The sequence below is a fragment of the Polistes dominula genome, unplaced genomic scaffold (assembly GCF_049000335.1).
Source record: "Polistes dominula isolate Pdom_NZ unplaced genomic scaffold, Pdom_raw_medaka contig_20, whole genome shotgun sequence".
Taxonomy (NCBI): domain Eukaryota; kingdom Metazoa; phylum Arthropoda; class Insecta; order Hymenoptera; family Vespidae; genus Polistes; species Polistes dominula.
The window spans coordinates 240,752-260,988 of record NW_028301147.1 but is presented as its reverse complement, the minus strand read 5'-3'; the positions used below and the strand labels follow the sequence as shown (position 1 = coordinate 260,988).

The 20,237-nt window shown below is 33.7% G+C and overlaps 4 protein-coding genes across 8 annotated transcripts; 2 read left to right on the top strand and 2 right to left on the bottom strand.

The window, feature by feature from the left end:
* The first annotated feature begins 62 nt into the window (after positions 1–62).
* On the top strand, positions 63–8,578 carry Madm (MLF1-adaptor molecule). Its single transcript, XM_015322952.2, has 11 exons — positions 63–825; positions 1,864–1,950; positions 2,499–2,723; positions 2,815–2,945; positions 3,028–3,122; positions 5,231–5,314; positions 5,405–5,692; positions 5,842–6,001; positions 6,082–6,268; positions 6,348–6,467; positions 6,541–8,578. Exons 1-11 carry the CDS (start codon positions 697–699, stop codon positions 6,844–6,846), a joined length of 1,812 nt encoding a protein of 603 aa, XP_015178438.1. The 5' UTR covers positions 63–696; the 3' UTR covers positions 6,847–8,578.
* Positions 8,579–8,725: 147 nt separating this feature from the next.
* Positions 8,726–20,188, bottom strand: LOC107067443 (uncharacterized). Of its 2 annotated transcripts, none has more exons than XM_015322968.2 (21): positions 19,015–20,188; positions 18,832–18,942; positions 18,655–18,746; positions 18,497–18,589; positions 18,296–18,399; positions 13,932–13,996; positions 13,631–13,790; positions 13,416–13,558; positions 13,135–13,339; positions 12,871–13,032; positions 12,506–12,787; positions 12,187–12,435; positions 11,935–12,110; positions 11,717–11,866; positions 11,356–11,638; positions 11,062–11,271; positions 10,816–10,972; positions 10,492–10,714; positions 10,270–10,399; positions 10,064–10,184; positions 8,726–9,955 (listed from the first exon to the last, which is right to left on the bottom strand). In XM_015322968.2, exons 1-21 carry the CDS (start codon positions 19,575–19,577, stop codon positions 9,294–9,296), a joined length of 4,341 nt encoding a protein of 1,446 aa, XP_015178454.1. In that variant the 5' UTR covers positions 19,578–20,188; the 3' UTR covers positions 8,726–9,293. The 2 variants fall into 2 exon arrangements, with proteins under 2 accessions (XP_015178454.1, XP_015178455.1); XM_015322969.2 differs by having other exon boundaries at positions 11,362–11,638.
* Positions 14,096–15,240, bottom strand: LOC107067446 (uncharacterized). Its single transcript, XM_015322976.2, has 2 exons — positions 14,934–15,240; positions 14,096–14,780 (listed from the first exon to the last, which is right to left on the bottom strand). The coding sequence occupies exons 1-2, from the start codon at positions 15,011–15,013 to the stop codon at positions 14,456–14,458; spliced, it is 405 nt and encodes a 134-aa protein (XP_015178462.1). The 5' UTR covers positions 15,014–15,240; the 3' UTR covers positions 14,096–14,455.
* On the top strand, positions 15,276–18,427 carry LOC107067445 (electron transfer flavoprotein beta subunit lysine methyltransferase). Of its 4 annotated transcripts, none has more exons than XM_089177232.1 (3): positions 15,276–15,485; positions 16,816–16,918; positions 17,915–18,427. In XM_089177232.1, exons 2-3 carry the CDS (start codon positions 16,822–16,824, stop codon positions 18,250–18,252), a joined length of 435 nt encoding a protein of 144 aa, XP_089033358.1. In that variant the 5' UTR covers positions 15,276–15,485; positions 16,816–16,821; the 3' UTR covers positions 18,253–18,427. The 4 variants fall into 4 exon arrangements, with proteins under 4 accessions (XP_089033358.1, XP_089033357.1, XP_015178459.1 ...); XM_089177231.1 differs by having other exon boundaries at positions 16,653–16,918; XM_015322973.2 differs by having other exon boundaries at positions 16,416–16,918.
* Positions 20,189–20,237: the final 49 nt, after the last annotated feature.

Here is a 20,237-nt window from a genome sequence, read left to right as displayed (position 1 = left end):
TGGAAATTTAAAGATTGTAAATGTCGATAGGTGGCAGCACAGTCGTGGTGAAAGGGGTGCGGCGCACGATACTGCGATCGCCATACTGGGCGAACGTGACCGAAGACAGAACGAAAATGAGTACTCAAGTGTGTGTCATGTCGCAGTTATTTCGTTCATAACAGAGGTTTTATTTTGACAGTGAGATTCGTTAGCAACTGGCGCGATGTACAGCGGACCGTTGAAGAACTGAGGGATACTGAAAAGCATTAATCCGCTGAGGGAACAGCGTAAGATCAGAAATATCGGAACTCGACTTCTTAAACGACTAGCTGTTTCTGCATGTGTCACAACGAGTGCTACTTCTGTGCGTGCGCGCCTATTTCCTGACTCTTATTTTTCTTAATATTTTTGACGATTAATATTTACCAACGGTTACAAAAACGACAAAACCGCTTAGGATAACGACGACGACAACGACGACGACGACGACGACGACAAAGAAGACGGAGACGAAGACGACAACGACGGCGACGGCGACGACGACGACGACGACGACGACAAAGACGAAAACGAAGAGACAAGGGTAAGGACGAGACCGACGACGACGACGACTAGGCCTACAAATCTTAAAGACTGAAGATTCCTCAAACTACCAATGAGTTTGGCCGTGTTACGTTGTGTTCGGTCCTACTCCTTTTACTAATTACGTGTGTGATGCCCGGGAGTCGCTCCAGCACGGACCCAGATCATAAGTCACCGCGAGAAAGTGGTGAGGATTCCGAGGATGAAAGCGAGATCCTGGAAGAGAGCCCCTGTGGGCGGTGGCTCAAACGCCGGGAGGAGGTATGTTTGGAATAATATTTCTCTTCGATACTCATAATAGAGGAATTAAGTGCACTTCTTTAGGATGCCGCATGCTACACGTCTTTCTTGTTACTTATTTCATTTGCCCGAGTCATTGTGCATTTACAAGGAAAGAATATAACGCTGTGGTTTTGATAATTCCTAACGAGGTAAAGGAATAGGCAAGCACGTCATGCGATACGATGTCTCTCTATCCTACTGTTTTGCTGACAGTAGGATATTCATGGTACATATTTCAATTTATTTAATTTAAAGCGTAACTTATCTTTAATATAACATAGAAAGATATATAAAGAGAGCGTATAAAAATTGCATTCTTTTTATTCTTTTGTATCCAACATTTGCATCACCCAGAAATTGATGTTTTATTTATCTGTATATAATCAGAACTCATTTCCCATAATATCGTTGTCACTTATCAAATACTATCATTACTAGGATGCAACTTATTTTAAGATTAGTTAGATTTTGAAATATACATCAAGACAGAGATGTCTAATGGTATTGAAATGATTGAGTTTGTTTGAGAACATATTTTTATGCGTACAGATTAATAATAGATTATTTCCTAATTACAGATATCTTTAGGAATTTATTTGTACGGTATTCTAAATTCAGATTCAATCTGATATCAAATTTTGGCACATACGCTTACACATGTATATATCTTTTACCAACAGTTAGTTGTTTTTTTACTAAAAATACATTTACTTGGTTTGGCTAATAGATTCCTATTCAATAATTTTGATCTTCGTAATTCTTATTTTCAAATGTCTGCTTTAAAATAAATATGAATATCAAAATTGTTATATATGAAGAAAAGATATATAATTAGTTATAAGAATCAACAATAATCTTAATTTTGATTACTTTCATAAGCAATTATAAGAATATTAGTTTGATATTAAAGTATAATCAAGTATATATTATTAAATCTTAACTCTGAATAAAGTAAGTACTTTATTATACATACGAATAATTATATATTAAGTAAATAAATATAGATTTTTATTGTAGGTATATGTAGGTTCTAAACCATCATCAACTGAAGGAACCAGTTTTGGTACAAGCAGAGGTAGCGAAAACGAAACAACTGAAATGGAGGTAAAATAAATATCATTAATATTAATAAGTTTAATATTCGCATTTGTTTGTCTTTTATTCTATATTATTTGCATTATTATTTTGAGCAGTTTTATTTTTTCTCTGGCCTTGACAAAGTCATATCTATATAATGGCACATTGTCATGAAATTGTCCCAGTAGTAGTAGTAGCAGTAGTATTAGTACTTCAAGTGAGCTTTAAATGGATGATTACAATAATGTGTTATAGCACATGTCTAAATTTAGTCCCCTGTTAAAGAACATAACATCTACCTGCCATGATAATATAATGTATTTTTATTAATATACTTTATTGATATGTTTTATGTCTATGTTTAATAATAATAATAATAATAATAATAATAAAAGTAAATTAAATTCACTTTCCTTTTATAATAAACACAAGACGAGTAAAATAATATAGATATACAAGATGGATTACATAATATTTGTACTTAAATTATTTGACTTGTTTTTTCTTTTTTTATGAAAGTCAAGAAAAGTTTGTAATGCAACATTGTCTTAAATAATTGGATTATGTCTGTGTAGGTAGAGCAACAAGATGTTCCAGGAATTGACTGTGCTTATTTAGCAATGGATACAGAAGAAGGTGTAGAAGTGGTATGGAATGAAGTACAATTTTCAGAAAGAAAAAATTTCAAAGCACAAGAAGAAAAGATACAACTTGTCTTTGAGAATCTCACGCAATTGGAGCACCCTAATATTGTCAAATTCCATAGGTACTGGACGGATACCCATAATGACAAACCACGAGTAAGTTATGAAATACGTCAAGTAAATATATGTTTTATTATTTTGCATTTGTTTACACGTATATATATAATATTATTTATCTATTTTACAGGTTATATTTATAACAGAATATATGTCATCTGGATCCTTGAAACAGTTCCTAAAAAGAACCAAACGTAATGTAAAAAAATTGCCTCTTCAAGCATGGAAACGATGGTGTACGCAAATACTTTCAGCATTAAGGTAAATAACAAATCTACAAATATTTATTTATATATACATTTTTTTTTTTAAAGAAATATATTTACCATATAAAATGTTTTAGCTATCTGCATTCCTGTTCTCCTCCTATTATTCATGGGAATCTTACGTGCGATACGATATTTATCCAACATAATGGACTTGTAAAAATTGGTTCAGGTAGGTACTATAGAGAAATATACAATGATTCTAATTCAGGTATTACAGAATATATCTAGATATATTTTAATACATTATATCTTCATAATAATAATGTTCCGAAGCAAAGATTGGTGTGAAGCATTTGTATATTATAAGCATCAAGTCATTTGTATCTATTGAAATATTTCATAAGTACACCATTATTATACACTTAGTACTTATGTGCGTAACAGAGGAACACAATACAAGAAGAATTAATTTTTCTTTTTTATTTTATATAGCATGTAAATTTACAGCATTTATCATGGATTAAATTTATAATCATCTCATCGCAATGCAATGAAACAGTAATTGAAATTTTATTTGTGTATAGTGCGTATAAATTTGTGTAGGAATATATATTCATTTTACTATTTCTTTTTTTTTTTAATATTTTTATACGATAATTGATGACTTGATTTTCTAAGATTAGTAATCTCTTTCTTTCTTTCTCTTTTTCTCTCTCTATCTCTCTTTTTCTTTCTCTCTCTTTCTCCCCTTCTTTTTTACATTTTCTTACATTAGCAAAATGTTATATGCATAATTTAGTATGTATGTAGAAAAAAAAGAAAATCATAATATTAATATGATTAAATGCAGATTAAGAAATAAGATACAAAAAAAAATAATTGAATAACATTTTTTTTGTTAAACAATATTTGCCATGCAATATTTTGAGAAAAGATGACTGAAACACACATTTATGTATTATAATTATATTGTACATAAATACCATGTATATTATTGTAATAATTGGGATATCAAATAGAAATATTAATTGTGACTATATGGGGTTAAACTTGGTCAAAAAAATAGTATTGTTATTACATATACAATACATGCAGTATATATACTCTGAAAAATATTTTGGTTGTACCGTGTTTAGATCCGAGTAGTCACATAACGGATATGAATGGTTTGGTAATCTGTACATCTTTGATAATTGTATATTATTGTAGTAAGATGAGTCCATTAGAAAGATTGTGTTTAAAGTTCTTTTCATATTAGGAGTAACTTGAGTCCTCATTTTTAATTGTAGCAAATAGGCTAATCTAGATAATGAAAAAAACACAGCAAAGCCTTCGAGAAAGAGGGGAGGAGGTACAATTGTACTTTTATCCACCCAGAGGATTATATGCATCGGAATCCACATTCTTCAATCAGTGTATGTTATCATGATGGACAATTTGAAGATTAAACAATATGCAGATTATCAACGACTATTGCCAGCTAAGTAATGTAGGCATGGAGAGGTAAACTTTATTATTTCTATGTTATTAATATAAGTAGTTTCACTCTAAATGTGCAATGTTTCATTTATTATGTTAATGCCACTTTATTGCACTATTTTATTCATTATTTCAGTTATTAAGCACATATAACAGAAGAGGATAAAATTCCTATTTGTTCCCATGCGATTATGAGACACACATATTTCCTCTCTCTCTCTCTCTCTTGTTGTATTTTTATATTTCCTTATTTTGTAATTCCCTTGACCTTCTTTTTTTCCAATTCAATTTAATCTTGTTCAATGAAAGTGGCTCTTTGAATATATATAAGCGGTCTAAAATGTATTATGAAAACATATAACATGTTATTCATTGTTAAAAGTTTTCATACTTTTTCAATCTTTTAAAATATTAAAAAATTGCTCCTCTCTTGTAGAAGCACCTTTATGTATTGTATATATATATATATATGTATATATATGCGAAAAATAATGAATTATATGAGGGCTCAAGTTACTCTTAGGGCAGTTTTCTATTATATACACACAATTTTTCTAAAGGTAATTTCAATCGAGCGTTTTTTTTTTTTTTTTTTTTTTTTTTTATTAAATGGGCAGCAAGCAAACAGAACAGAACAGAAAATAAAATAGGCAAGTGAATCGTCGTTTTTGCTTGTTATATTATGGCGATAAAAAAGGTAATTATGTAATTATAAATGTAATAACTGGTTCTGTTTAATAGCTGCCTTATTATTTGAACTCATTTACTCATTGATAATGTTAACATTATTCTATTTTCTTTATATTTATTTTACAGAGACATTTTAAAAAAATGAAAATGATGTTTGTATAATTTCAGTTGCACCTGATGCAATTCATCATCATGTCAAGACTTGTAGAGCAAACATGAAGAATATGCATTTTGTTGCCCCAGAATATGGAAGTAAGTTTATTGTTCAAATATTTTATATGTTATAAATAACAAAGTTTATCGTCTATGTATTATGAGATATTCATTTTTTATTTTTTCTAGATTCTGTGACACCCGCTATTGATATTTATTCTTTTGGAATGTGCGCATTAGAAATGGCTGCACTTGAAATTCAAGGGAATGGTGATAGCGGAACAATTGTAACAGATGAAAACATCAGGAAAACAATCGAATCTTTAGATGATAGTCAACAAAAAGATTTTATACGCAAGTGTCTCGAAGTGGATCCTCTGTGTAGGCCAAGCGCAAGAGAACTGTTATTCCATCCGGTTTTGTTTGAAGTACATTCTCTAAAGCTCCTAGCAGCGCATGCCTTGGTCAACTCGGCCAGTAAGCTTAACAGTCTCCTTCTTTATTTGATCGTATAGGTAAACGTACATGTTGGATGCACTGTATCCTTCAAGTTCGTTTTTTCTGATATTTAAACTTGTGCATTCAATGTAAAACTCTTTTATTTATAGTAACTTTTTTGCTTACAGCAAATATTTCAGAAACGATAACGGATGAAGTTTTGCAAAGGTTGTATGGTCCAGATACAGTAGTCGCAGAAATAAAATACCAGGGTCGATCGGTACAACAAATTCGCTTAAGTGACATACCTGTTACTGAAAAGCTAGAGAAATTTGTTGAAGATGTAAAGTAAGATTTTGTCATTACATTTATACAAATGTAATGTAATATGCTTGTTATTTCCCTTTTAAAATTATCTATATTATCAGATATGGAATATATCCTTTAACTGCATTTATGGCAAAGTTGCCTCCACCTGCTCGACCAAGAGCTATATCTCCAGAAGTAACAGAATCTGTTAAATCTGTAACACCGGAACCAGTAGATGTGGAATCACGAAGAGTAGTTAATATGATGTGTAATGTTAAACCTAGAGAAGAAAGTTGTGAATTACTTGTAAGTAATCAAAAAAAAAAAAATATGTCTTCTTTTATTTACGCGCATACGTTAATAAATATTTCTTTATACTTTATAGATGACAATATTGTTACGAATGGATGATAAGATGAATAGGCAATTGACGTGCCCTGTGACTCAATCAGATACTTCATTAATCCTTGCACAGGAACTTGTACACTTTGGATTTATTAACGAGGTATGTATTTATCTATGAAGTTTTTATAAAAGAATAAAATGAACCGATTGAAAAAGAATGAACAATGTTACAGAATGATCGCGACAAAATAGCCAATTTAATTGAAGAAGCATTGAGGAGTTGTTTTAATAAGCAAATGATGATGCCAGGAATGGTATCGTTAACCAATCTTCCTACACAGACTACTTTGTTGCTGCCTGGTCCAGAATTTTCCTGTTTACAACACTTTGATAATGCTATGTGCAATGCTACCACATCCAACAGTGATAATGCAAATAATTTGCTGCCAAAAATCTCAGGTCTTTCTGTGTCAAGTAATAAAACAAATAAGAGTCACGATGAAGTAGAACCACCAACGATTACCGAAAGTGGTAGTTAACCATCCAGGACGTTTGGTAAATCAGTTCACTGTGCCACTTTGCACGCTCTATGTATAGACTGGCTATGTATTTTTATATTTAAGTAAAGAGAAGAAGAGATTGAAAGTATAGGAGAAGAGGCGCCGTGGCTGGCTGAATCATTAAGCTAATCTAAGCAGCTCTAGTACGAACGAATAGTACGCTTGTGCAAAGCATTTCATGACAGTCAAATACTAACGATCCTCCAAACTTTTAACAACATTTTTCAAAGTTTTTACGCCTTCTTTCGAATTTATTTGGAAATTAAGGGTCACCGCAAGTATATTTCCTTTTAAATGAGATGCTTTTTTTTTTTTTTTTTTTTTATCGAGACAAATATGTTTGTCGAAACATGTCTTTCTCATATTCCGGTATTCTTGTATTCGTTGAAGTAGAAGCTCGATCTGTGTTACTACTTTATGCACAACTGCGTGAATAATTTCATAAAGTAGCAACGATCTTTGTTACGAACGATATGGACAGATATATAGTTGGAATTATATTATTTTTACTTACATATTTTAAATTAACGAATATAAATTGAAATTTTGTGATATAATCATAAAGGAAATGGCCATTACATTTCAAATGTACACGAATAATGCTTTATTGTATAATACATGTACGAATAAGCGTTGTGCCATCAAATATCTTCTTTAGTAAGACAAAACTGCTCTTTATGAATCAGCACTATTTACTTATATGCGTTTATATTTAAACATTTCGTAACTGTTCAAGAATGAATAATGCTCAATATGGTGCTAATAAAAAGCTAATGGCATTTAATATACATACATACATATATATTATATATATATAATATATATATATCAAAAAAATAAAAGTAAAAAAATTACTTAATCTAAACATTCCGGATCGATAAATGACGCAACGCGAATTTTTGTAAATTTTGCAATTGTTCGAAAATTCTAATAATGAATATTTAATTTTTTATGAAAGTTTAGTGGGAATGGGACGGGACGGGACGGGACGAGATGGGACGAGATGGGACGAGATGGGACGAGATAGGGTGGGTCGGGATGGGATAGGATGATACGATATGATACGATACGATACGATACAATATAATAAGTTAGGATGTAGATATTATGGTGTGGCGCGTGGCGTCTACCGTGCGCGCGTGCGTGTTCCTCTTTTTATTGTATTCAATTTTGTCGAGTGGATATGCCTATGATTGATTTTCTTAAGAAACTAAAGGATGCCACGGCCCTGTTATACTTAGGTATTATTGATGTGATTAAATCAACATTATTAAATCTTGGTAAAATTAGCTGAAATCCTTGTAAATAATTTATATTTTTAAGAAAATCTGTTGGAAAAAAACAGAAAACTAGTCATATAGGTATATTTGAGTGCTAACAAACTAACACCGAACCTTGTTATGTCTTTTGCATTTGTAACACAAATATGTGCTTGGCAAAAACATATTGCTGCAATTTCATACCTCATTAAAAAATCGATTTCAGTGACACATCTCACTTTGCAATTGACTAACCATTAGTGGTAATCTTACCAACAACATAAACTTTGACTTTAAATATGTAAGTAGATTATCGAAATTAAAATCAATGTATAGCTTTGTAATTCGAATTATACAAAAAAAAAAAAATGAAAAAAGTGCGATGACTGAAGCGTGGATATTATGATCGGACTGTACGATGACAATGGTGAAATAAATAATGTAATTCCGAATTCTTTCCTTTCGAACTATATTAACAACTTCTATTTTTTACGATTTTTCTTTTTTTTCTTTTTCTTTAAAATACATCTCATATATTTCGTATTGTTTCATAATATCATGATGGATGGGCGATTAGAGCAATTATTTCGAGCGAACAATTGTGCTATAAAGTTTTATTCTTAGATCTTTACAGTTAAAGAGAATTATTGAATTATTTATAGAAAACTGGTGTATGGATGGAGTATCACGATAGAAGGCTACTACTCAGATCTCAAATATGACCTTAAGCACGCCTTTATTATTTTTTATTTATATTTTTCTCTTTTTTTTTTTTTTTTTTTTTATAATACAAATTTCACGATGTCTTTTCTTATAGAAATAAAATCACAGAACGCATATAATATTACGCAACATGATACATTGTATAACAATGTTGTATGGAGTTTCCTCTAGGACTTATGCTTTTGCAGAAATCAAACGAATAATTTGGAATCTAATAACTATGCCATAAAAATATTAAATAAATGAAATTTAAGCGGCAAGCATTACTGTCTTATCGTTCAATAAATCGTTGCAATTGGCAGAAGAATTTTCGAAAAATAAATACGCTCGATTCGAAATATACATATAATGAATTTCTAATAAGATGGAAGTGGCGCGCCGTTAAAACGCAAGACGAAAGGAAAATTCATGAAAATGTTTATTACAAATAAATCATGAAAAAGTCTATACTTCTTCTTTGGTGTGCGTGCGATTTAAAAGATAATCGAGATCATGCGAGATACGATCCAACATGCCAGAAGTGGTAGTCTCGCAACTTGTTATCCGAATTTCTGGCATTTTTTCCTCGCCATCGGGTTGTTTGCGTTCCGTTGTATTAGCAATGTCGGGAATAACGTTCACATGTTCTCTCGCTTTTAATTCGACGTTCGTTAAATGTTCTACGTCCGTTTTGATTGCCAACGTTACGTCTGGCATTGCACCCAAACGTGATTCTATGTCAGCGCTACAAAGAAGTTTAGCTGAACATTCCGATGGAATGTTTTGATGAATTGCAAGATCTCGAAAAGCATTACGATCTGTAACACTAACACCATAAGACTCGGCGAGACATTGAGAAGTTCGCTTAGCAAAAGCACTATCGAATGCTTCTTGATACTTTCGCGGGCTAGTACTATAGTTTTCAAGATTGATGTCGTCTGGTCGATCAATTCGAATTTCAGGCAAGTACCTGCCAGCAACGGAAGACGAAGTTTCAGTAGTAAATTCTCTCGTATCTATGCTACCAGCCGCTACTCCTCGGATTTCTATGTAGGGTTCGGCCAATATAGATGACGGAGGTGGTGGTATCGCGTCGTTTTGCATTTCTGCCTCAATTTTTGAACATACTGCATACCAACAAAATTACATATTATTTATTTATTATTTATATCATCCGCTCGCTCACTCATTCATTCATTCATTTATTAGATGCATTAACATAAAACATTCGATACCTTTGATCGGCACTGAAATTCGTTCGTTGCTCGTTTCCAATTTCCATTTAAGTTTTGGTAGTATTGGTCTAAGTAAATTAATGTCACTGCTAGAAACGTATGCTATTGATATGATGAAACCCTGTATATAAATTCGGTATGGTATTTTATTCATTTTCATTTTTTTTAATCAACAAATAAACGATATAGAAAATTCAGATACTTACTAAAATGGTAGATAACGATGCAAAGATATATTGATAAATTATAGAAGTCGAATTTATGTAGAAGATTGAAGACGTTTCCGTGGCAATAATGCCACATATAACTACAGCTGCACGATGCAATAACCGCGTCCTGTAGATAAAGAAAATCTCTTTATTTCTGTTATAGTCAAATAATTGTAGATATAATTTAATCAATCAATATTACTTGTCCACCATTCTTACCTCGATTTTATGGTTTCTTTCTTCATCAAATTTTTCTCTACGAGAGCACGAGCCTCATGAATGACACCCAAATAGAGTATCGCAAAGACGCAAGACATCATGGTTGTACATGTTACGAATATATTATATACTCCACTTCCATGAATCAGCCACCAAGATTCGTGTCGCCAGCCAGTACTTTTGCGAGTAAGTTCGGTGGCAAGTACAGCCAAAATTGGTACCCCTAGACAAAGTTATCGTTTCAAAACATACAAATAATTTATTGAAGTATTTTATTATAAATGCTGGTTGCCTCTTTGAATTCATTTGCAATACATCGTATACCTGTAATAACAGCGATTACTGTGATCTTCATGTGAAGATGCTGATTCGGTCGTATATGAACAAACTGAGAATATATTATGAGAGCCTCGGATATAGGAGTCGACATGCCAACTAAAAGAAATGCTTCTAATCCTATTGCAATGAGATAGTAGTTACTCTGTAAGACAAATGTAATGTAAAGTTGTCAGATAAGCAATGTGATAAACGCATAATGAACAAATATAAGATACATTGATATTTTCGTACATCAGAAAAGTTACCACATATCGCATAAATGAACAAAGCCATTGCGCCGATCAGAGCACCGCAACATTGGACTTTCAAAAAATTTAACCAACTCCGATTTTTCCACCAATGTACGCTAAGAAAGAATAATGTTAAGGAGCATTGAACCAGACAGCTTGCACAACCGAGTATCACGATAGAAGTTGTTTGTTCCTTCTTTGGTAATACCATCTGTAAAAGAACAATTCTTTTTGTGCAAACGAAAATGTGAATATATCTATCTAAAGGTTTCTCAAACTTTCCAAAAATAATTACCCTTACAATCCTAGCAGTTAAAAAAAGAGCAACGGTGCCGGTATTAGGACACAAGCAATGGGTCGTAAGATCGTCTGGAATTGTACTTGATATACAATCATTTAAATTCCAAGAACCTGAATGATCCATAAGACCACATGAAACATTCCAAGGGCCAGAATGATTTTCTAATTGTTTCATTTCTAGATCCAACCAAATTTTACTATTTTTGTCAGATTTGAAGGAAGCCACGGTTACCGTGATAGCGTGAGAATTAATTCGATATTCTAGTTCTGTACCGTTGCTAAAATTTAAAACAAACTGCATTAAATAACGTTCGTGTATTCTAGTATTTTCGTCTAAGTATTCACGTGGTGCTTACTCAAACTCTTTGATGTATACTTTTGGAAGAAAGTTAGAAACAGTCTTATAGACAATGACGATTCCTTTGTACGTAGTATTGCTTCTGCCATCTCTAAATCTCTTTTTCCATAAACGTATACCGATTGTGTCTTTATACCAATCAGGATATCTGTCAAACAAATATATTTTTCAATATTTCCAGTATTTGTTAAGGATATGCGTTGCATAAATGCATACGTGTCATCGTTTGTTGGAATTTCAAGAGAGTGCGTGAAGCCTTCATTGCTATGAAATTGCAAGGGTTGAATATCGACGACCATCGATGACAGGGACAAGTGAAAGCAGCCTTGATTTAACTTTTTCGACCAATGTATCAGGTTTCGTTCAACCATTTGCAGTAATACCCATACTCTCTAAAAAATGATTTTTACAGTCAGGGCAATAATAATAATAACAAATAATAATAACAGTAATTGTCAAAGTCTTTACCTGTGGATTTAAAATGGAATTTTCGTCGTTTAATATGTGATTGACGATATGCGTCAGAGCTTCGGCAGACCGATGCAAATCGGATGGATCGATTCTACGTTGGTAATGTTCGATTTCTATGAGTATGCTTAAAATACCATCAGCTTCGTTCGGATAGAGGGATATTTCGCGCGATCTTAGTACTTCCCAAAGGGCTAGAATCGTTTCCGAGCCTGTTGTATTTTGATAGCCTAGAGTCAAGCTACGAAACTACGAACAGCGAAAGGAACAAAATAAAGTCTCAAGAATTCGATGATTAATATTAGCAGGAGAGACTAACTTTATTGTAAGGACGAATGAAGGGCTCGTAAAGACAATTGGAAAAATCTGGCATCAACCATTCGGGAGTTGTTGCATCTCTCATCGAGCACAGTCTCGATACTTTAGGTCCGACAAAATGTCGTGGACAATCGATCAAAGCTTCCGAACCAGGAGCTGTGTCAGGCCATTTTTCAGCCCAAGATATTTCCTTTGGACAAATTCGTACCAAAGTTCGATTCGTCAATTCTACTCGTACGGACATCGATCGATGTGCCACGTTGCACGTGTATATCGCCGATTTCTACAATTATTTTCATTTCAATAATAAATCAAATTGAATATTTCTTGTCGATGACAATATTCCATTTCAAATGACATTTCTACCTGAACGTTTGTAATTTTTAAAATGCTACCGTCTGGATAAAGGTCTTCCCAAATTTCACTACCTGGTTCCAATTTAAGTAACGCACGATTTTTCGTCCAACCAAATCCTATACCTGTGCTGTGCATATTTGGTGTTGTGCACGTCAGTTGTATATTACTACCCTGGAATTTTTTGTATATTTTCTTTCTATCTTACTTTCATTTGACATATACGAGTTTGAGTATTGAGTCTTCTTTTCAAATCAATTGGAAAAAGATTTGTACCTTTTCTACAGTAATACTCATTGGCGTGACCTTTACATCCGGATCATTTTTCACTTGTACGTAAAGACTTTTACATTGTTGTACGTTCCGATCAATAGCTTGGCACGTGTATTGACCACCGTCCAATGTGGTCGCCTTATCGATTCTTAATATTGACGCATACATATCCAATCCATCGTTAGGAAGATCCTCGTATCGAATTCCTCTGGATGAACATGAATAAACGGTACCCTCGTTAAAGAGTAAAACCAAATGATATTATAATCTTATTACGTAGTTACCTGTTTGCTTTTTTCACGTTTATCAACATATTGTCTTTGTACCAGATAAAATGAATACCATTACTTCCCTGGGCAACGCAATGGAGATTGATTTCATCGCCTAGATGAACCTCGTGTTCATTCGAACGATCCAAACGTAAATTCTAAGCAAAATCAATAACGTCAAATTCGTTACGTCCAATTACATTACATCGAATTTGGAAAATTCTTCATACCTGCAATCTAAACGCGGGTTTTTGTTGAAAAGTAAAGTGCGTAGATTCAAGAGCTAAATCCCCGAGACGACGTCGTTGAACTAAACGATTTAACGATTCTCGAATTTTATCCCCATCATCCGAATTGGCAAAAAATTCAAAAGTTATCTCCGACGAAGGCCTGCATTAAGGTAAATTATTGACTGAACGAATGTTCAATTGAAACGAGGAATCTAATTACGTTAATTGTGATATAATTTGTTGCTTAAGACATTGCAGCTGCAATGCTTTAAGATTTGTTTGCTTTAATATACCTACTCACGTCATGCTCAGGATCTCGAGGTCCTCCATGGAAGATATATTAGAACTCTTCAAATGTTTGATCAGCTGCGAAGGAATGAATGAAATTCATATGAATAAAATTCATTAAGCAAGATTAGAAGAAGGTAAGGAGGAAAGTAGGAATAAAAAATACACTAGTCCATGTCAACTCCTAATTATAACATTGTTATCTTTTAATTCCTTTACAACGATCGATCGTACAAATTTATACAAATTGTATCACATAATAGAAGAAAAAAATAATTACATTGCTAATGTATAAACATTTGTTAAATCGTAGATCAAAGTCACGTAAGTAGATGACGCGAACGTGAGCGATTCGCCAAAACAATGTAGGTCATGTGTCTTCTGAGTAGAAGTATTGACCAATCCGAAGGCGCCGACCCATCGCAAAGAACATCGTCGATGGATGGGGGTTCATTGAACCTTGTTGGTTCAAACACGCGTAAGTAATATCGTACCTGAAAAGAGAAAGTCGACTCTTGTTGTTGTTCTTCTTTTTGCTCATTCAGGTGGATCCGTAAAATAAGGATCGTCGATAAGAACGCAGGAGAGATCCGAATGTCCTGGACCAAGTAAATCTTGCAGCGTATTTAACGGTACTCTCGATACTCTTATTCCAATTTCACGACAGTAAGCCTCGAGCAAGATCATTTGAAGATGAATGGCAGCATCCATTTCAACGTCGAGTGGTACCAAACAGACGCTGCCTTGGTCGTTGCATTCTCGAGATGCCAGGGCACGAAGAGTCGGCAATATACCACAAGTTATATTGTTTTTGCGAGAACACTTACTATCTCGAGAATTCATGTTCCACGTTGGCTTTGCGCTGAAACACGAGTTTTTGTTCTCCATACTAACAATTTTGATTTTCCTTCGAAATAAGTAATCGAACAAACTACAGAGATTTGTACATGAAATTCATTTGAACTAAGACTCTAAGCAAACATTTCCTCGAACCTATGCGAATTTGCATAATTACCTTTCCGCCATCGTGCTCATAGGAAAAGATTGTAATCCTTGATAGCAGCTCATATCGGTAAGCGTTTCCACGTCGATCATAGCCGATTGTATCCTTCACTGGGAGCTTCGAATGTGCTTTATTTTCAACGTCGATTTGTCACGGACACAGCCCACTTTTCCCTTTCTTTCCTCTGCTCGTCCAAGTATTTCAATGTCCACTTATAGTTTGGATTACAGTAAACGCAACGTTGTGCAATCCTTTGCTCTTCTATCACACTCGCGCACAATGATGGGAGTTGAAAATGGAGGGGAGGATTAATCTCACGAACGTATGTTATACCACTGTATATGTTCCTCTCGTGATTCGTTCTTCCTAAAGAATGATAACGGTGCACCGAGTGTCGCGCTTTTATAAACCCATCTTCTCTCCCACTTTTCTCTTTCCTTCCCGTACGGTGGAGAACCGCCAAATGTTTCCATGGATATACCAGATAAGCCGTGCCCCTTTGTATACACAGAACAACACACGACGGTTTATCGATAAATCCCAACGAAGAGAGAAACACTCAAGGTATATGTATATCTCGTATTTTTAATTAATATTTTTCCTCATACCCAACTAAACAAAAAGAAACATCGCAAAATTGCTCTTTCCTTGAAAACTTTTTAACTTATTATATTTAATCGTTGTTTGCTTCATGACACGCAACTTTGATCAACAAGGAAAGACGAATTTATCTCGTCTTTTTACACACTATATAGCACACACTCTCTTTCTCTCCGGAAATCTTTAAAAACGAATTTGCATCGTAGAAGAAAAGTTTCATCATATAGGAAAATACGACACGCGTTAGACGACCACGATACACGAGAGACGATCATCGATTGCGTCTAGTCAATATATTAATTGTGTACATATACTAGGCTACACATGTTACAACATTTCGTTGAAGTATGCGTGTAATCGATAACAGCACACCCATTATCATCGACGTCTATCGCGAATAGCATATGTGTGCAAAGATAAATATCAAGAAAGATGATAAAAGCTCTCTCGTTTCGTCATATTTTTTTGTTCCTTGTCTCGTCTCTTCTCTTTCCAAAAGCTTAGAGTATTATCGATAATTAGGAGAGTATGTATGCAGTATGTTCTGTGCGTTAGATAAACTCCGATATAGATAGATTGTCGATAAAATTTGTGAGTCTACGACATACTTTTGTTCATTTCCTATCGTACTTCGTAAAAACGTGCCACGAGAATTTATACGTTCTCGTGCTGCTTATGATGCATCCATACATATACAAAGCTTATTTATGCGCGAACATTTTTAGAACTGGCGGGATTCCCAACGTGTTTAAAGAACATCAACCGTGTGTTTACCAGACGGGATGACGAAGCGTAAAAAAAGGCGGTCAATGGCATTCCGTTTCGTTACGTTCGATTACAAAACCAGGGATTTTTTAAACAATTATTCTTACTAAAAAGAAATGCATTTTTCAGAATTCGAGATATGAAAGGAGGTGTTAAGACTTTGCACGCTTTGCGCGCTTTGATTAAACGACCAATATCGACAAATGTACCAGGAAATCTTATCGAAACAATTAGAAATAGAAATTGGCAAATTGTTGATCGAGATATCATTGAACGAGCCAAAATTGTAGACACCATTTTAAAGTATACGGAGATCACTAACGATCACATGACCCCTGATTTAAAGCTTTTTCTTTTAACACCTAGATGTTCTTTATATTATGATTCGTTTGATAAAATTAAACAAAAACTCGACCAAGTGGAAATACAAACTTTGACCAATCCATTTTGGTCCATATACTGGCCGGGTGGTCAAGGCCTAGTTAAGTTCATATTCGAGAAACAAACAAATATATTTATGCATTCTAAGAAGGATATGAACGTATTGGATCTCGGAACTGGTTGCGGGGCTACAGCTATAGCAGCTAAACTACTTGGAATTCGTAATGTTATGGCAAATGACATCGATAAAGGTTCGTCAAATGATGTTTTTAATATGTTTAGAGAAAAATTGGGAAAACTTTGAGGAATTATCCGAGAAATGTTCTCAATTAATTTGAGACTATTTTTGCGTAGCATATTTATAATTAAATATAAAATATTTTAATTATGAGCAGTTTCTAGGTAGTTCTTTGATGGAAATACCTGTTAAATATCTGATCAACGTCAGCGAAAGAAAGTTTCTTTGGTAAATGCATTAGGTTGTATATCTATTGCATGTTTTTGATAATCGTATATACGTAGAAAGATGAATGATTCTATTTATTGTCAAGTTGACGTTTCCGGTCAAGCATAAACACAGATAAAAATGAATTCCTCAAAGAATGATTCACTATCAATGCAGTTATATATATATATATATATATGTATATGTATCTTCTTTACAAACGATAAGAGTCTTGTATTTTCTTCGTAACCATGTCTATAAAAAGATGGAATGAAATCTAGCACAAGTTGTATTTAACCGAGTTACGTATTGCGCAATTTTTTGGAATTTCATTAACTTTTTTTCTCCTTTTCTTTCTAAATTTTTTTTTTTTAAATAGAAATCCTGTTACATAAGAATGATTTTTGTAGATTGAACCTACATTGAAAAGATTCTCTTAGATCGAACGGTTGCGCAGCTCAATATTGTTGGGCTTCCCCCAGCTATATATATATATATATATGACTGTATACACGTGAAGCTAGAAGACAAAGTCTCGTGCGTCAGTGAAAGTCAGGTGGTCCATTCTCGGTACTACCTTCTTGCATACCAAACTTGAAATAACAACATTTTTTCTCTCTTATAGTCTCGATTTTATTTACGTAGTAAGTAACGTAAATTGCGTCAATTTATATATAATATATATATATATAGAGAGAGAGAGAAAGAGTATTGTAAAAGCAATAAACGAGAGATGAATAAAACAAAAAATATGTTGCACGTGAATGAATGCACCAATTGATTTTTCTTTGATTTTTTGTAGTTGCCTGCATAGCCACGCTCATGAATGCTACATTAAATGGCGTGGACGTTCAAGTATCGTGGGATAATTTATTGGATAGACCACTCGAAAAATGCTACGATGTTATTTTTATCGGAGATTTACTTTACGAAGAAGAATTAACCGAGATTTTAATACCTTGGCTACTTGATGCAGCCAAGAAAGGAACACGAATATTTCTTGGTGATCCTGGGAGGCATGGACTTACAGATAAATTGAAGAAATATCTTAAACTATTACGTCAATATGAATTGCCGGAAAATACGCGGAAGGAAAATAATGGATATAGCGATGTTTGCGTATGGCAATTCATTAACTAGTTCGCTTGTAAATGTGTAAAAGTATGCTCAATTACAAACTTACCGGTTTTGTAAGATAAGACTCTAAATTTCCCTGCTGAGCTATCGATGTTGAACGAAGTGGAGTAGTTTTTGATAATTTTATTCTGCACTCGTATCTCGACCGATCTGAAAATATATGTAACAAGAGAACGTGTACAGTTATTTTTAATATTTCTGTCATATCTTACTGAAAAAAAAAAAAAATGAATTTATCGATATTTACTGTTATATATCCTTTTGCCATTTGTACAAGCACACGGTCGTTGCTCCTCCTTGTAATAAGGGCATTGCAATATGCAACTTTCTCCTCCGCATTCTATAAATAAATCATTGTACCAAATTTAGATGTATCCATTGGAAACATATTTAAAATTATCTTACCAGTATTCATAGTTTCCAATAGTTGAATTTCACAATTTTGTCCAACGTAGCCAGGAAGGCAATCACAGTGTACTGCTTTTGCTCCGAGATGTCTAAAAGGTATGTAAAAGTCCTTTGATATATGCAAAGTTATATTTTCATTTTCATATATAAATATACAGATATTTTTGTTCATACTTGCAGGTGCCACCATTTAGACAAATAGAGTTTTGTTGATCGTCAAAACAAAGTGGTCCTTCGTTACATTTATCTCCGTAAAAACGAGGAAAACACTCGCAGGAAAAAGTCCTGTATTTAAAGAATCAATAACAATGAAAATGTTTAAAGGAAAAATGTTCATTAGAGGATAAATGAACATACGTATAATCTGCAGATAAAAGACAATTTCCTGTAAAAGAACATTCGCTAACGGAACAAGCATTTGAATTTGGTTCTTCTTCTGTCATTTGATATGTGACGTTAAAACCATATACGTCCAAAAGATCGTCCAAGACACGTACATGATTTCCTTCAAGTCGATCAAGTTCAAATTCTAAGACGAGAAATGGGCGAAAAGTTCTGAACCAGCGATATTCGAAAACGTTACCCTCCGTTATTTCTTTGATCAAACTCGCGCCATAATTTGTCGTCTCTGACTCGTAATACGCGTACTCGGTCAATTTGAGACCTTTGTAAACGTAAAGCTGCGTCATATAGACGACTATCGAACTATTCGTCGAAGGTATGTCAGAAACATCGATCACCCATCTACACATTATGGGTACTGGAAAAGCTTTAGGAAAGTTTGGTGTTTTGATAACACCTTTTGGAGCGGTCAGATGATAATTGCAATCCGCGTTTTCGGTTGACACTTCGATTATAGTCAATAAACAGAGATGAAAGAAAAGGATGAGATGGTACTTCATTTTTTTGATCAACCTCATTGTTGATATTTTTTTTCAATCAAATTTTGCTTGGCTCTTTTGAAATACCAGACAAGATATTTCAAAATTATAATCTAAATATTGCTTGATGCACTTTATTAGTCGTAAATCATTTTTTCGAGTCTACACTTTCAAATCCGAATGTAGTTCGTAATTTGTCGTTATTTCATTATCCACTTCGTTGTGCACTTAAACGAAAGATGCGAGCTAAGGACAATAATTTTTGATTTTGTCCTCTTTCAGAAAATCCCACGTAAATGAACATGAAAGAAGCGTAGGAATATAATTGGTTTCGTAGGTAAGGTAAATGAACGTTATCTTTATGGTGTATCGAAAAATTCAGTGATAATGATCAAGCTTAAAATGGATTTAGAGGTCGGGGGTGCGTTTGATGCGAGCCACGAACAAGAAGACACAATTTACCGGGTAGCTGGGCGTTAGTCCCTTCCGTATCTCTGAGCTTTCCGTGCGCCTGCTCTCTCCTTCGATCTCCCGACCAAGCATCCCCCTTTCTACCCTCGCCACTCGCATATATTTCGACGCGAGCATTCCGATTCGAGTCATATTATCAATCTACAGATATCTATGCTACTTGACATTTTCCAAACGTATCATTCGATCTAAATTATATCTTTTTTTTAATTAACTAATTGCTAATAT

What these genes read in the sequence shown, in the direction of transcription:
- Madm (XM_015322952.2), top strand. Translation starts at nt 697, where the DNA reads ATGCCCGGGAGTCGCTCCAGCACGGACCCAGATCATAAGTCACCGCGA. An exon ending in TGTTGCCCCAGAATATGGAA is followed by an intron (nt 5,315 to 5,404) that starts GTAAGTTTATTG and finishes TATTTTTTCTAG; the next exon opens with ATTCTGTGACACCCGCTATT. An exon ending in AAGAAAGTTGTGAATTACTT is followed by an intron (nt 6,269 to 6,347) that starts GTAAGTAATCAA and finishes TATACTTTATAG; the next exon opens with ATGACAATATTGTTACGAAT.
- LOC107067446 (XM_015322976.2), bottom strand. Translation starts at nt 15,013, where the DNA reads ATGATCGACGTGGAAACGCTTACCGATATGAGCTGCTATCAAGGATTA. An exon ending in ATGAGCACGATGGCGGAAAG is followed by an intron (nt 14,781 to 14,933) that starts GTAATTATGCAA and finishes CTCGTGTTTCAG; the next exon opens with CGCAAAGCCAACGTGGAACA.
- LOC107067445 (XM_015322973.2), top strand. Translation starts at nt 15,295, where the DNA reads ATGATAACGGTGCACCGAGTGTCGCGCTTTTATAAACCCATCTTCTCT. An exon ending in CGAAGAGAGAAACACTCAAG is followed by an intron (nt 15,486 to 16,415) that starts GTATATGTATAT and finishes TGCATTTTTCAG; the next exon opens with AATTCGAGATATGAAAGGAG. An exon ending in GGCAAATGACATCGATAAAG is followed by an intron (nt 16,919 to 17,914) that starts GTTCGTCAAATG and finishes GATTTTTTGTAG; the next exon opens with TTGCCTGCATAGCCACGCTC.
- LOC107067443 (XM_015322968.2), bottom strand. Translation starts at nt 19,577, where the DNA reads ATGAGGTTGATCAAAAAAATGAAGTACCATCTCATCCTTTTCTTTCAT. An exon ending in TGGCAAAAGGATATATAACA is followed by an intron (nt 18,400 to 18,496) that starts GTAAATATCGAT and finishes ATATATTTTCAG; the next exon opens with ATCGGTCGAGATACGAGTGC. An exon ending in TAAAAATTACAAACGTTCAG is followed by an intron (nt 12,788 to 12,870) that starts GTAGAAATGTCA and finishes AAATAATTGTAG; the next exon opens with AAATCGGCGATATACACGTG.